General features: G+C 43.1%; 1 protein-coding gene across 3 annotated transcripts; it reads left to right on the top strand.

Moving 5' to 3' along the window:
- Positions 1 to 5,764: 5,764 nt before the first annotated feature.
- On the top strand, positions 5,765 to 15,909 carry CYBC1 (cytochrome b-245 chaperone 1). Of its 3 annotated transcripts, none has more exons than XM_028717069.2 (7): positions 5,765 to 5,904; positions 7,474 to 7,610; positions 9,331 to 9,372; positions 10,412 to 10,485; positions 10,924 to 11,020; positions 11,839 to 11,983; positions 13,787 to 15,909. In XM_028717069.2, the coding sequence occupies exons 2-7, from the start codon at positions 7,526 to 7,528 to the stop codon at positions 13,956 to 13,958; spliced, it is 615 nt and encodes a 204-aa protein (XP_028572902.1). In that variant the 5' UTR covers positions 5,765 to 5,904; positions 7,474 to 7,525; the 3' UTR covers positions 13,959 to 15,909. The 3 variants fall into 3 exon arrangements, with proteins under 3 accessions (XP_028572902.1, XP_077780384.1, XP_028572903.1); XM_077924258.1 differs by lacking the exon at positions 5,765 to 5,904 and adding an exon at positions 6,706 to 6,854; XM_028717070.2 differs by lacking the exon at positions 5,765 to 5,904 and adding an exon at positions 6,990 to 7,096.
- Positions 15,910 to 16,195: the final 286 nt, after the last annotated feature.

The raw sequence follows: 16,195 nt of genomic DNA, 5'->3' as shown, positions 1-16,195 counted from the left end.
GGAGGGGGGCTATTTTATTGGGGAGGGCAAAGGGACCTTGCCCCTAGGAGTCAGTTCCTATGGCAATGCCAGAGGCCTGAAAGCTTGAGTTTCTTCATTTCTTCTGGAGACAATCCAGGATATGATTCTGACTACCCCCACCCCACCCCACCCCACCCGTCCTTAACTTTTAGCCTAACATCTGAGCTTCAAAGCTGTTGTGCTCTTTAGAAAGGCTCCTTCCTCTAAGGGTATTATTTCTTATTGGCACTTATTTGATGCAGGTCTAGGTGTACATTGTGGAAGAAATTACTTGGAAATATGCATGTCCCCCATGCATACATTTTAGATCAGAAGGTCGGCAGTTCGAATCCCCACGACGGTGTGAGCTCCCGTTGCTCGGTCCCTGCTCCTGCCCACCTAGCAGTTCGAAAGCACGTCAAAGTGCAAGTAGATAAATAGGTACCGCACCTGCGGGAAGGTAAACGGCGTTTCCATGCGCTGCTCTGGTTCGCCAGAAGCGGCTTAGTCATCCTGGCCACATGACCCGGAAGCTGTACGCCGGCTCCCTCGGCCAATAAAGCGAGATGAGCGCTGCAACCCCAGAGTCGGTCATGACTGGACCTAATGGTCAGGGGTCCCTTTACCTTTTTTATCACAAGAACACATAAATGTCCTGCTGGACCAGGCCAAAGGCCCACATAGTCCAGTATCCTGTTCTCACAGTGGCTGACCAGATGCCCATGGGAAGACCACATGAAGGATATGAGCATAATAGCACTCTCCCCACAAGTGCGTTTCCAGCAACTGATATTCTGATGCTTCCTCTGACAGTGGTGATAGAACATAGCCATCCTGGCTAGTAACCATTAAAAGCCTCATCCTCTGCAATAGGCTTACCCTGTCTGCTAAGAAGTTGCCAGGGCACCCTCCAAAGAATCAAAATACAGTTGAAACATGCCAACAACATACTTAGAAGTGGTAAAACAGCAGCCTAAACCAAGTTCTGCTGATCCTCATCTTTACATGTGTAGTTGAAATTCAATGAACACAAAGCAGGAATGGCAACCAGGAAGGCTGATGCCATTAGAAGAATCCACCTATCCATCATTTAATTGTCACCTTGCCCTTGCTTAATGCTGTTTCCCAACTGGGCAGAGGAACTTCTGTGTTCCTTGGAATTGGGTTCATGAGTACTGTATTTGATAAAATAAAGTAAAACAAAACAAAACAACATAAAATAAAATAAGACTGATAGGAAAGCAGATTGAAAATGTGACAATTGATTTTGTTCGCCAGTAATGACACAACTTTTGAAAACTGAATGTATTTTGTTTCATTTTTACAAATAAGTGGTAGATAAATTTTGTTAAATAAATTGATAAAATGTAAGTATGCACATTTGTTCTTCATAGCATTGAGTCAAAACATCGTTTTCAGTAAACCTATTGAGAACTACTGTTTTTAGATTTCATGTTTTAAATTCATAAAGTGACCAGTAGGTGTTAATGGGCATTTGCCATCCCACATATACACAGAGATGTTTTGCATTTCTTTATTTGACTTCCAGGACTTCATTTTCTTTGTTTATATGACCAGTGACCCTGAGATAACCTTTTTTCTAGAGCATGCTGTACTTTATTACATGGGTAAGAATTTAATCAGAGGCTCAAGTGAGTTGAAAGTAGGGAGTCCTAGAAGGTAGAATATCTCTTGAGATATCCTATAAAATGTTATATAGGGATTGAGGAATTTTCTGCAAGAACACAACCATCCAAGGAGTGCAGAGGAGCTGGACAAGGGAGAGTAGCTAAAACATCCTGGATTTCCAAGTGTAAACAAGGGTTGTTGACTTAGGATAGCAGCCGCAGATCAATAGCTTCTGAACAACCTTGAGCTGCTCTAACATGGAGAGGCTAAGTTGAGGCTGATATAAAACATCAAAAATAGAAATGTTTACTTTTTTCTGTCTCATCAATAGGAACACTTAGGGAAATTACAATGGAATTGCTTGTTCATTGTGCATAATTGTAGAGCTATTAGATGAGCTAGTGAAACCCTGTACGACATTATAACAATCCTGTTACTGTATGTTCTAATCGGCTGTATGTGAAGAAGCCCTTCTGAGATGCTATATAGAGTTCATATTTGCATCAAGCTCTCCATTAGAGTAGTTGTGATCTAATTTAAGAAATGCTGGGGGAAAATCACTTTCTCCAAGTTAGATTTGTTGGTGATCTTTCTTTCTTTCTTTCTTTCTTTCTTTCTTTCTTTCTTTCTTTCTTTCTTTCTTTCCTGATGTCTCCTGGTTCACTTGCTTAAACAGGCTGGGAGTGTTGTTAAATGTAACCTTTGCTCAATAGGCACTTCTAGGCAGGTGCACTCTGGACTCACGTGTTCTCTGGCTGCCTTATGGCATTCTGCACAACAATCTGGTTGATCACATGCCAATGTTTCCATTGTACAGATACATCTGTAAGCAATGCGTGGCTGTGGCCTGTAGGATGTTGGGCCCAGGCAGCACCAGCCAGCCCTGCCATTCCTAGATTGCATGCAGATTGCAGAAAGAAGCATCCGCTTTAAAGGCAATGAATGTTTACTATAAAGGAACAATTTTGGTCTCAAGACAGCAGACCTTAATGGGTAAAGGTAAAGGTAAAGGTACCCCTGCCCGTACGGGCCAGTCTTGCCAGACTCTAGGGTTGTACGCTCATCTCACTCTATAGGCCGGGAGCCAGTGCTGTCCACAGACACTTCCGGGTCACGTGGCCAGCGTGACAAGCTGCATCTGGCGAGCCAGCGCAGCACACGGAACGCTGTTTACCTTCCCGCTGGTAAGCGGTCCCTATTTATCTACTTGCACCAGAAGGTGCTTTCGAACTGCTAGGTTGGCAGGCGCTGGGACCGAACGACAGGAGCGCACCCCGCCGCAGGGATTCGAACCGCCAACCTTTCGATCGGCAAGTCCTAGGCACTGAGGCTTTAACCCACAGCGCCACCCGCATCCCTGCCAGCTTAATGGGTAGGAGGGTGTAAATGGAAAAGCAATGCCAGCCCAAGGCACTTTACTACCTGAAACGGATTCCAGTGTCCTCACTTGCTACAAGGCAACACTTTTAAAACTGTTGCTGCACCATTTAGAAGCCAATTAGTGCCTTCATCTATGCCCACATCAAGTGTTATCGGAAGCAGCCCACTTCACCCTCTGCTATGGAGGAAAGGTGCTCCTTGAGATAATCTGGACCAAGCTGTTGAAGTTTACTGCCAAGAGTCTTAACTAGTGAGTGGTATGATAAGTCCCTGGTTCAATACTCACCTCAGTCATTAACCTTGTTGGGTGCAAGGCACTCTCTTGTTCAGCCTTAGTGCATGCTGGGGGAACAGATGATGTAATTCTACAGCAACAGTGTTAAATGAGGGGAGGCTACTGGAATGCAAGAATGATAATGCTGGCTTATCTCAGGCATGCAAATGAAATCAAAACACTTCCATTGCATTCCTGCAGTAATTAGCACAGCATCCCTGTAAAGGGCTAGACTTGTCTTTTGACCTGTGGCAAGTAAGTATCCGCTTTAGGAGACCAAGTAAGATCAATGGCAGCCTGAACAACTTTACTAGCTTGCTTGCCTAGCTATCCCCATGAATTTGTAATTTGTGGATCATGACACAATTTGCTTTATTAAAGTTTTGAAATGTAGCTTAGATCCCCCCCCTTACTGTTACCTATGTTTGACTCATTATTCTCTCTCTGGAAAGGGCTAGAATACTACATGATTACAATGGAGTGAACCACCACGCATTTCTGGTTTCCAGTACTTGATGTTAGAAATCCCCTAAATAAAAGGATAAAAGCATTATGCCTTGGCTAATTATATAAATTGATGCCTCTTATTCAGTGCCGGATTTATGTATAGGAGAATTGTAGAATTTTAAATACCCGTCATCATCCTTGGCTTCACTCAGTTTTGTTTATAACACTCTTCCATTTTCTTCTAGTTGTGAGGGTGGGGGATGCGGAGGGGCCTCACAAGTGGAGTAGCCTAGGGCCTCTCTTCATCTAAATCCAGCCCTGCTCTTATTCCATGCAATGGCTTGAACTCAAGTGTGCTACTTGAGTATTTGTCTTCATATTGTCTCCTGGAAATGCATGCTAAAAGGTAATTATGTACTTTGTTCTGTCATTCTAAGAATTCAAATTTAATTTGTTAAATGTTCAGAAAAAGTCAGAAGCCCAAGGCAATATAAGTTCCTCAACTACGTTTATTCAACATTTGGGAGTGACAACAGCTTACTCATAGGAAAACAAGAACCAAACTGACTGGACAACACAGTAATAATGCCGAGCATGAACTGACCGTTGACTGTTGAAAGTGCATGCGCTTACTTGCCATTAGAATGTTCATCCACCAACACTTATACGATTGGTTAGAACGTGCCTTGTAACATAAAATGTGTTAAACCCAATACATAACACTCCTCCCCCCCCAACTTCCTAACAAAAGGAACAAACATAGTCATCAAGGTGTGTCGGCCTTTTCCACTCCTGCTGGGACCGTTGCAGTTCCTGTGCCCAAGTGGGTGACCCAGGAGGTTCCTCCGGTACCCGTGGTCTGAGTGGGGCGGTCAGCGAGGCCGGCTCCGAAGGCATCACTGCCGATGGAGCCACTGAGGATTCCAGCCTGAAAACGCCTTCTGTTGGGGTAACTCAGTCACCAGCAACCCGTCTGGTTCCCACCCTGGCCTGGGCACAGAATTTCCCAAAGTACCCATTTCTCTGTCCTCTGTTTCCACTTGAAGTTCCGTGTTCGAAGGTGCCCTGGCTATGATCTGGTCGAGGTGTCTCTTCCAAACCAGTCCCCCCTCCAACCCTACCTCGTAGGAGACCGGACCTGTACAGCGGGCAATGATACCAGGGACCCAACCCTGTCTGGGCCCATAGTTTCAGACATACACAGTGTCCCCCGGGGAGAACCCTCTTGGAGTCTCCCGCAACACAGTGGATGGCTGTTGCTCAAGAGCCTGGTCGGGTGCATACCATCAAGGAGGGTACCATAAGCAACTCCGCAGTCACTGCTCTTGGAGAGATGTGTTGGGCCAATAAGAAGTCCGCTAAGCAGAGAGTCCAGTCTCCATGCACTATGCGCCTAAGCGCATCTTTGGTAGTACGGACCATGCATTCAGCTTGGCTGTTAGTGGCCAGGTGAAAAGAGGCAGAACGAATTGAGGTGGATTCCATTCTTGGTTACAAATTCTTTGAATTCTGCCAAAATAAAAGCGGTCCCATTATCACTCACTAGTGTGTCTGGCAAGCCGTGTGTTGCAAATAGCTTCCTGAGCGCATTTATAGTTGCCCTAGCGGGACACAGTTTGTCTTCATATTGTCTCCTGGAAATGCATGCTAAAAGGTAGTTATGTACTTTGTTCTGTCATTCTGAGAATTCAAATTTAATTAAAACAAAAGCTATTCAGTACAGAAACTACATGATGATGATTTTTAATACTGTATTTATGCCCAACTTCAATTAGACTAACCAACGAGGATTCAAGGGGGAAACGCCTCCTCGAGACGAGCAAGGAGCTACGCCGCAGCCGCCTCTGTAGTTTTCTCTCGTGAGGGTTCTCGTGTGGAACAAGGAGACATAGGAGCCCATGCAAAGTGGGTGAAGTGGGTGGGGGGAGGGCACAGGCTGCTTTTCATTGCAGTGCTTCGAAACCATCGCACATCTACCCTAAAAAGAGGAAGAAGATTCTCTTCCGCGAGAGCTTTCGAATAGATATAGATCTATGGTGTTCAAGGGATACGCTCTATCTCTCTCTCTCTCTTCCCCTGTCCTCTCTATGGTTGACTGTGTAGGACTCTCTGGTTTACGTCTATGGTACTGGAGCATTTCCCGCCCGAAAAGAAATTGGGAAGCGACGTCTTAGGTGAGCCAGAGAGGGAGGGTGGAAGCGGCTGCGCGGTGGGAGCATCGGGAGTGGGGCGGAAAAGGAGGGGGCCGACGATTGAAAGGGGGTGGCAGTTAGTGGGAGCGAGAGGGCGAGATGGGGGGCGGGCGGGGGAGCGGGACCGGAGACCGCTAGCGGGCTTGTTAACGGGGAAAGAAAGTGGGGGACGTCTCCTCTTGCATAGTAGGAGAAGGAGGCTGGGCAGGGGGGACCTGGTGTGGTCCAGTTCCCAGAACTGTTTTCTGACTGCATAGCACACACACACAAATGGTCAATGGAGGGGGGTAAATGCCTACGCACACTTCCCTTTTTGTCCCTTCCACTTTTTAAAATCATGTGCGCGCTGCTCAGTAGTGATACTCGCAGCGATGCAATTATGCACAAGGCAGAAAGTGAATTTTAGATTTCTTAAGTGCTTTGGTGGGGTGGGTTTTTGTAAAAAAAAAAAAAAAAAGTCACAAAGTGCTTTTGCATTTAATGAAGTTGACGAAACTGGAAAGCTCTTTTTCTTGTCTCGTGCTTGTGTTAAAAGTAGAAGGTGCGGCTGCCAAGTCGCAATTTGCCTCTGTTTTATAATATTGCCGAACATTTCCTGTTTTTGCCACAGTGTGATCTTACATTGGTTCTGGTGGATGTGTTTTTGTTTTGGGGTTTTATAGATGATAAAGATAGATGACTAGTTGCTTCCTTTACCCACCCACCCACTTCATCTGTGATATTACATGCCATAAAAAGGTAAAGGTACCCCTGCCCGTACGGGCCAGTTGTGTCCGACTCTAGGGTTGCGCGCTCATCTCGCTCAAGAGGCCGGGGGCCAGCACTGTCCGGAGACACTTCTGGGTCACGTGGCCAGCGTGACGAAGCGGCATCTGGCGAGCCAGCACCAGCGCCGCACACGGAAATGCCGTTTACCTTCCCGCTATAAAGCGGTACCTATTTATCTACTTGCACTTAGGGGTGCTTTCGAACTGCTAGGTGGGCAGGAGCTGGGACCAAACGACGGGAGCTCACCCCGCCGCGGGGATTTGAACCGCCGACCTTGCGATCAGCAAGTCCTAGGCACTGAGGTTTTACCCACAGTGCCACCCGCGTCCCCTATTACATGCCATAGTGTTCTCTGAATGTAGACCTGACAAACTAGTGTGTGGTGGACCTCCTCCTAACTCCACATGTAAGAATAACCATCCACTTGTTCGACTTTCTTAGGGCTTGGATATTGAGAAAGCTATAAAACAAAAGTTTAAACTTTGGTTTTAAAAGTTGGAAAATGGAATGTAGGTTCTGTTTGTTAAAGTTAAACTAAGCATATGACTGAAAAAGCTACCACTGACTTCACCTATTCAGATGTTGAGAGTGCACATTCTGCTTTAAAGTACACAAATTTGATTGGCTTATTACTAGGTGTATGCATTTGTAATTTTCACAGAATTTCTGCGCTTGATAATAAAACACATAAATTTAACATGGGACTGAGGTACGCCTCAAAGTATGAAGGGCGGGGGTCTGTAAACAGTGGCTCAGTTGGTTTTATTCCCTGTCATTCTGTAGGTGGCTTCTGTGAGTATTCAGGAGCTCTGTAGATTTGCCTCCACTTCCCAAGATGTATATGTTGGTTGAAGACCACTCAGACTCTGTTCTTCATTTGACGAGATCACCTGGTATCAGATCTTGGTCTCTCCTTGTAGGTAAGACTTCAGTTTTGTATAGGCTGATGCTCCCTTTTTAAAAAATGAGTTAAAACAAACCTCTACTAAAACAAATCCAAATTAAAAGCTTGTTGGACAGCAATAGTGTCTGGTGTGGTGACATAGGTGGGACATTGCTGCCCTCCTGGCTTCCAAACACAGTCTGTTCCCAGCACTTGCTGAAGGGGGAGGTGTCAGGAACCAGGTTCAGTTTGCTGGAGCATAGTGGAGCCAATCTACCACCAACTATTACTAGTTAGGCCAGAAAGCACTAGTGATGTGCTCTGTTTGGAAGCCAGGAGAATAGCAATGCCCCTCCTTTGCTGCTGCACTGGCCACTACTGCTGGAGAGGACATTTTACTTTTGCCTTTATGGCCCCTTAGTTCAGGGAAATCTCTGGTGAATATAGAGAGTGAGGCTTGGATTTCATGTGATGGGGAGGAACTTTTAACAGGTGGGATTAGATTTTACATATTGATTGGAATATTACTTTGGTTGCAAGCCAATATTCCATAATGTAAAGGGGGTCTAAAGCTCAGTAACCTAAGGTTGTATCCACCCACCCTTTATTCAGAGTAGAACCAATGAGAATTAATGATCATGGCTATCTTAGGCCCTTGGATTCCAGTGGTTCTACCCTGAAGAAATGTTACTTGAATACAACCCTATTCCCCCCCCCCCCCCCAGTATTTTTCTGCTCCACTCCCACCAACAGTAATTGCAATTGATTCTGGAAATCCTCAGTAGCCAGTAAGATAATGCAGTTGTTGCAGATGAATGCATTTGGTGTGCTATTGGCATCACACTATATTTCCAGCTGTCTTTCCATGTTACACATTATAATCTTTGAGAAAGTCCTCTAAGCCTAATCAAGACAGATTGTAATGGTCTTCCAAAAGAACACAGGGTGATCAGACATATAACAAGTTGTAATACACGACTGGAAAAACTCTGAAGGTGTTCTGAAAGTTTCATGATGATATAATAGACTTAGAGTCATTAGTGATTTCACACAACTGACCTAATTTGATATCTGGCTCCTTATTCGGATTTCAAGTAAGATTTTATTCTCACTTGCCTAAATGGATGATTGTTATAGTGTTCAGTGGAATAGTTAACTCAAATGTATTGTTGTTGTTGTATAGTCGTTTAGTCGTGTCCGACTCTTCGTGACCCCATGGACCAGAGCACGCCAGGCACTCCTGTCTTCCACCGCCTCCCGCAGTTTGGTCAGGCTCATGTTTGTAGCTTCGAGAACACTATCCAACCATCTCGTCCTCTGTCGTCCCCTTCTCCTTGTGCCCTCCATCTTTCCCAACATCAGGGTCTTTTCCAGGGAGTCTTCTCTTCTCATGAGGTGGCCAAAGTATTGGAGCCTCAACTTCACGATCTGTCCTTCCAGTGAGCACTCAGGTCTGATTTCCTTAAGAATGGATGCGTTTGATCTTCTTGCAGTCCATGGGACTCTCAAGAGTCTCCTCCAGCACCATAATTCAAAAGCATCAATTCTTTGGCGATCAGCCTTCTTTATGGTCCAGCTCTCACTTCCATACATCACTAGTCAAATGTATTACTATTATTTTTTATGAAAAATAACACTGAAATTTAAAAGGCCTGTCAGCACATGCATAAAACTTGTTTTTCTAAGAGCAAAGTGCTAAGAATATTTAAGTAGCTGAAAGTAAATTCTAAATTCATATATCTCCTTTCTCTTTCTAGGGATCTCCTCTGTAGGTCTGGCTGCTGCTTACTATAGTGAAGGTAAAGCTTAATAATTTTGCTAGAAGCTTATAGCTGGCTCTTACTTAATTAACCGAGGAAAACAATGAAAACAGCTGAACAGTAAAAACCCAAGCATCATGATTAAACCCAGCAGTAGCTAATAAAAATAATCATAGTTAAAAGAACCGTTTATATGTCATATTGGAAAATAAAGTTGGTTAAATAAAATATTTGCCTGGTGCTGAAAGGACATTTACTTCAGTCCTGGGTAAGCCTCATGGGGAGGGCCTTCTGTCGTGGGGAGACGGGAGGGGCAGGATCACAGCTGGAAAAGGCTCTGTCTCTTTGCACTTCGCTTCAGAGCACTCCAACATTAAGGCTTTGAAAGCCTGTAAAAAACAGGATCTTGCTTAAAAGGGGGATATCTGCATTTGCTGCAAAGCTGTGGCTGACAGAAAGTTGAATGCCTCTGCCTGGCACAGTGTGTGTAACGTACTGAAATAATTGCTTCATTATCAAACAGGTGACCTCTTTAGTTTACAAAATGTGTTCGCTTTTACTGTACTTGAGTTTATTCATGAATCTCTTCCTATGGAGGTGTCACAAAGCAATTTACAAAATAGTAAAAATATATGTACAAATATACATATACAGCAACACTTAGAACAAATGCATATATACAACAATTAAAAACAATGCAGCCGTCCCTTGGTTGTTGAACGCATTGGCACTCGTACGTCTTGGCTCTTGAACGATAGAAACCCGGAAGCGAGTGATCTGGTTTTCGAACATTTTTTGGGAAGCCAAAAGTCTGACGGGGCTTCCGTGGCTTCCTGCAGCCAATCAGAAGCTGTGCTTTGGTTTCCGAATGTTTCGGAAGTCAAACAGACTTCCAGAACGGATTCCGTTCGACTCCCAAGGTTCAACTGTGGTTTAAAACAATAGCACACGCATATTCAATACAGATACTAGCTGAGATAAAGAGCTGAATTTAGAAGGATTGTTGAAATAAGATACCAGTTCTAAGGGTGGGTGTGGTTTAGATGTTTGCAACTAATTTGAAATATTTTCTGTTCAGACAGCTTGGGATGGAAACTCTTTTATCTTGCCGGCTGTCTCTTCGTAGCTGTGCAAAATCTGGAAGAGTGGGAGGTAAGCAGCATGCTAGGAATAGGGGCCTTGGTTGCCTTAGCCAAATGCTTGCTCAGATTGCTTTGTCCATACTGCTTTGTTAATGTTGCTTGTCAGTATCCCAGAGAAGGGCCAAAGCAAGTTCTCAGTTAATCTACCAGAGTATATGCCGTGAGAGAAAGCAAAAGCATCTTAAGCCTTCCTGTGAAAAATGTGAGATTTGGTTGGTTTCACTTTGGGAGAAGGACCTGGGAACAAGCTTATTTGGTGTAATCCAATAATGGGACAGCCATGAACATCTGTTATTATGTATTTACTTAACTGCTACAATAATTGACGTTAATGGTGGGATACTTATCCTTGCCCTTATCTTTGCCTTTCAAAAAAGCAATTATTTTCCCACACTCCCACAGTTGATTCTATGCTGTGATATGGTGGTTGTTCTTTTTTTCTGCATAGGAAGCTATATTTCAAAAGGATTCAGGAAAAGTTTTCCTAAAGACATTCAACCTTTACAAGAAGCTGCTGACTCTGTCAAGGGCAGGTCATGAACAAGGTAATGCCACAAATGTAGCAGTATGACACATGTGTTGAGCAGCAACCAAATATATACTGTCTCGAGTCCAGGACTGTGTGTACACGGTATTAATTAAAATCTGTTAGTTATGGGGAAGGGTGAAGAGTTTATCCTGGACAATGAAGAAGCTAGCACCAGGATGTTGGGAATATAAGCTCAGTGTCTCATTCAGCTTCTGAAGCACAACCCTTTCAAGACATTGTTGTGGAGTCAATTTTCAGTGTCACAGCACATACATATGCTTTAGAACTGCCTTTTAACATTAGGCAGGCACCCTTACTAGACCATTTTAGACTCGTGATAAAAATGATTTTATTTCAGCAAGTCTGTCCAGATTCATAATTGAGTTTTACACATTTTTAAATATTTGCTGCTTTTAACTTTGTATCACTGATGAGTGTTTTATATTTTATGTACATTGTTTAGAGGGTTTTTTAATTAATGGTTTATATATTATATTATTCTGAACAAACAATTTTTACTGCCATAAGGGTTAAACGTTGGGGTTTATTGTTTTTAATGGATGTTGAGACTGAGGTGGTAAGAAAAAAACATTCTGTGCCACTAATTATTGGTGAAGGATTTGGAAAACCTAACTTTCCATTGCCTCAGTTGCATTTTCATTTAGTACTGTTGGTCCTTAAGATAATGATAGGCAGTTGGCAGCAGCATGAAAGGAAGGATGGACTGTTTTTACTACTGTAAGTGTAGGATATGGGAGTGTAACATTTCAGAGAACACAGCAAGTGTTGCTTGGAATCACAGTGCTAGCAATAATCTGGTCCTTTTTCAAATAGTGGTGGTTCCGTTGGATGAAATTCGGGCTGTGAATGTGGAAGAGGAGAAAGTACGCTACTTTGGGAAGGGCTACCTAGTTGTCCTGAGATTTGTCACTGGGTTTTCACACCCTTTGACGCAGAGTGCAGTGATGGGCTGCAGAAGGTACCGTATGAATTTTCTCTTCCGTGATGGTTCAGGATTTGTGAGAAAGCATCAGTGAACCTTAGGCAGACAATATGATTTTCAATAATCTAGTTGACCTTGTGCCACTTACAGTTCTTGAGTTGTGGGATGTGGGTGGTGCTGTGGTCTAAACCACCGAGCCTTTTGGGCTTGCTGATCAGAAGGTTGGCAGTTCGAATACCCATGACGGGGTGAGCTCCCATTGCTCTGTCCCAGCTGCTTCCAACCTAGCAGTTCGAAAGCACACCAGTGCAAGTAGATAAATAGGTACCGCTGCAGCGGGAAGGTAAATGGCATTTCTGTGCGCCCTGGCTTCTGTCACTGTGTTCTGTTGTGCCGAAAGTGTTTTAGTCATGGCCATATGACCTGGAAAGCTGTCTGTGGCCTGAAAGCGAGATGAGCACCGCACCCCATAGTCGCCTCGACTGAACTTAACCGTCCAGGGATCCTTTACTTTTACCTTTTCTTGAGTTGTATATGATGGCCTCAGTTGCAGCTGGGGCATGCAACTTCTTCTGCACCAATTCCTCACTGTTGAAATATGCCATGAAGTTACTAACTTGTCTATTTTGGTTGGTATTTAAGAAGCTGGGGTATATTTTCATGATTGTAGTACATTCTAACCTAAACTGCAGTTGATGAACATGTTGCATGCATACTATTCTGGCACTATGAACCCTAGGTGTGGATAACATTGAAGCTGACATGTAAAAAAATAAATTGAGACAGTTCTTCAAAATCTGAGTTTAAAAAAGAAAACTTAAGAGCCCTGCTGAGTCAGGCCCAGTGCTTATCTAGTCCAGCGTCCCGTTCCCACAGTGGCCAACCAGATGCTGATGGGAAGCCTGCAATAGCCCTTGATAGCTTTATCCTTTTTGAATTTGTCCGAATCCATTTTAAAGCCATCCAGGTAGTGAATTCCATAGTTCAATTGTGTGCTGTTTGAACAAGTATTTCCTTCTGCCCTAAATCTTCTAACATCAAAAATAATTTGGATGTTTATTATGTTGTCTTGTTACTGAACTTTGTATACAAGGACAAGATTCTCTCTGAATAGAAGTTATCATTCTAAGAGCTATGGAGCCACATAAGTAGCTACCATTGAAAGCACCATACATATTAAATGCCTTTTAAGCCTTGTGCACCCACAGAGAACTCCTTCACTGCTCCCTTAGCATGAGCTAAGAAACAAGGCAGGGTGTCTGTTAACTAAAACATCCAAACTAGGAAAGCATGCTCATGGCTTCCAAACAAGGCAGGATAAGAAGCCATGCTTTAATGTTGGCTTAATTATCCTGGCTTGTTTGAAAGCCATTAATCATAATTTGCTGGTTCAAACCTAACAGGGAAACTAACTGAGACTTCCTGGCTTGTTTGTTTGCTTGTGTGAAGGGAGGAGTGAAGCAGCTGAGTGTGGGGGAACAAGGCATGCTCATGTCTTCGCTTACTAAGGCAGATATGCTTGTCTGCATGCAGCCATTATGTGATTAGAACACAAAAGCCTTGCACATTTTGAGTATGCACCCCAGTCTGAGAGCTTAATAAACACTATCAGGACCACCACCACCATCGCCAGGGGAGTTATGAAGTTATGGGGAACACAGTGTGAATTGCCCTGGGCCCAGCATCTCTCCTGCTCTGTGGTCGGGCCTGACTGGAAGGGATACATAAGGAGTACTTTTAATTTTGCTGCCTCCACCAGCTGGTGATATTTTGTGCACTTTTGTGACCACCTCAAGTGTGCACATGAATTGCTAACTCTTGCTTCTGCCTTTTCAACAGTGATGTAGAAGCTGTGGCCAAGCTCATTACTGGCTTTCTGGAGCTGAACAAAGTCCCAGCAGACAAGTATATTGAGAATAGCAGTGAAACAGATGTCAGTGATGAAGAGGAACCCTTCTCAGAAATCTACGGTAGCAGCAGTTTAGAGGGACCAGGAGAACCTGATTTTTAAAGCCTTCCTCTCATCCCCAGTGAAATGAATCTTTTATTAGAATTTCCTTACATGTGGTTTTAGAGAAACAAAACTGAGTAAAGCTATTGGCCTGGTTTAGATGATCACCTAGGACAGCCTTGAAATTGAGCACTTCCACTTTACCTCTGTGTGCGAGAGAGGAGTGAAAGCTTTTGTTTTCATGTTGGAACAAACCAAAGTTTTGAATTGCATTGGGAATTGTGACCTGTTCTGAAACTATGGTTTGAGCCAGATTGTTGGTTTGGTTTTTTTAGAACAAAGCACTGTTCATAAATAATGTTGACCTGTGGTTTTAAGTGTAAGCTTTCACTGTCCTCTTGTGTGTGAAGGAGAAGAGGGACCAGGGGAGCCCAAGGTACACTGGTTTGTTCCTGATAATTTAAACCATGGTTTAGATGATCTCTCGAACCCAGACCTTTATGTTGCCTTACACATATGTCTTCAGAAGACTTGTTAGCTCATTGGTGAGAGACTAGTATCTTCATTTTTATATTTTGCCACGAGTTTGGTGACAGCAGATGAACTTTCTATTACTCCTGTAGAAGTATGGTTTTTATGTGTGAACATTTTAAACTTTTTTTTACTATTCTTCACAGGAAATTTCCAGTGTAGTAATAGATATATAAACTATGGATTTTTTAATTTAAAAAACCCACACAACAATGGAAGAGCTTTTTGCATTTTGGGGCTGTAGGTACGAGTCCAGCCTTTCAAGATGTTACTTTTTTAAAAAATGGAAGATGGGAAATTTCAAAGTGATTTAGACAGTAAGTTTTATATTTTTTATTATAAAAAAGTATTAAGATCTATGTCAGGGTGGGGATTCTGCGCCCCTCTGGATCTTCTAGGACTCTAGGTCCAACAAAGCTTTGCCAGCAAGGCCACGCTGGCTGGGGCTGTTAGGAGCTTGAGAGTCCAGGAACATTCAGAGAGCTGCGGATCCCGATCTGCCATTGGTTTTGAGTTTTTTTCAGAAATATATACCTCATTTTATAAGAGCTTTAAAATGTCTTGATTTACATGTATCCTTTTGTTTTCCTGTTCATGGTAGATACTTTATGAACAGCTAAGGGTAGAAGATTGTAAACGCTCGTCAAGCAGAAATTTTACTTCTGATCACTCCCGCTACTCTTAAGTATTCTTCAGGTGTCAATTGCAACAGTAAAACTGTTTTATAAAGTGGCGTTTCAGCCTTTATACAATTTTTTTGTAAAGCTCCCTGTACTGTTTGGATATCCAGTGTTAATATTTCTTATTGGATCCTTGATTCTTATGGAACTTTCTTCTTTTATGTTTCCTTTTAACTATAACATGTATATGTATATTTGGCTTTTAAATTAACAAAGTTTGTAAGAAGCTTAAAAAAAAGCTTCCTGCAGGTACTTGTACATTTCACATAGGGCACAATGAATGGTGAAAAAGAATGCATCATTTAAGTACACAAAGCTTGTAACTCTTAAAATAATACGTGTAATTGTAAGTATTCTATAAAATCTGAGAGGCTATATTCAGTTGTATTGCAATTTTATCATTACAGTAGATAGAAGGAATTTTAATTTAAATCAATTATAATGAGGTCATGTTTCACTATTAAGTGGTGTCTCCCCAAACACTTGAGATTCATGGTCTTTGGATGATCATGGAGCCTCAGTTGCATCTGGAAATTAAGGTTGTAATGGTAGTATCTGGAGCAAGCAATTCCACCACTTCTGGTCCTCATCTCTCTGTTGGAGATTCCATTCCACCTTTTGGTTCAGACATGGAACTGTTACGTGTCACATGTCTGTTTACATTCCAGCAGAGTTTGCTGGTGTAAGCGGAACTTCTGCTGTATTTCTTTTGGTTTTGACTCTCCGAGAAGATGGCAAGAAGAGACGACCTGTTTCTTTGTCCTGATTTATGTTTAATAAACCCGTAGTTATAGTATGTATCCACAGCCTCAAGCCTCTTCTGTTTGTGCAGTTTGCTCTGCTAAGTAAAGTGTGCCCATGTCAGCAGACCTGGGTCACTGATATATGTCAGAACCAGAGGTTGAGGGATCTTCGCAGCGTGACAGCTGGAAGGAGACAATCCAGTTGGGAGCTAGCCAGCTGGCCGTTCGACCCCCGAATGCCGACACTCTCACCTGAAGGCTTTCCTACTACTAGGTACTCTTGTGTAGGTATGCACTTCCTTCAGAAGATGCTGCTGGAGACAACCCAAAGTCTGAGACTTTG

This window comes from Podarcis muralis, chromosome 2 (assembly GCF_964188315.1).
Source record: "Podarcis muralis chromosome 2, rPodMur119.hap1.1, whole genome shotgun sequence".
NCBI classification, from domain to species: domain Eukaryota; kingdom Metazoa; phylum Chordata; class Lepidosauria; order Squamata; family Lacertidae; genus Podarcis; species Podarcis muralis.
The sequence above is the reverse complement of the archived record's forward strand: the minus strand, read 5'-3'. Positions and strand labels throughout refer to the sequence as shown.

Excerpts from the sequence above, each read along its gene's own strand:
- CYBC1 (XM_028717069.2), top strand. The coding sequence starts at position 7,526 with ATGTATATGTTGGTTGAAGACCACTCAGACTCTGTTCTTCATTTGACG. Across the intron at positions 10,486-10,923 it reads AAAATCTGGAAGAGTGGGAG|GAAGCTATATTTCAAAAGGA; the intron begins GTAAGCAGCATG and ends TTTTCTGCATAG. Across the intron at positions 11,021-11,838 it reads AAGGGCAGGTCATGAACAAG|TGGTGGTTCCGTTGGATGAA; the intron begins GTAATGCCACAA and ends TTTTTCAAATAG.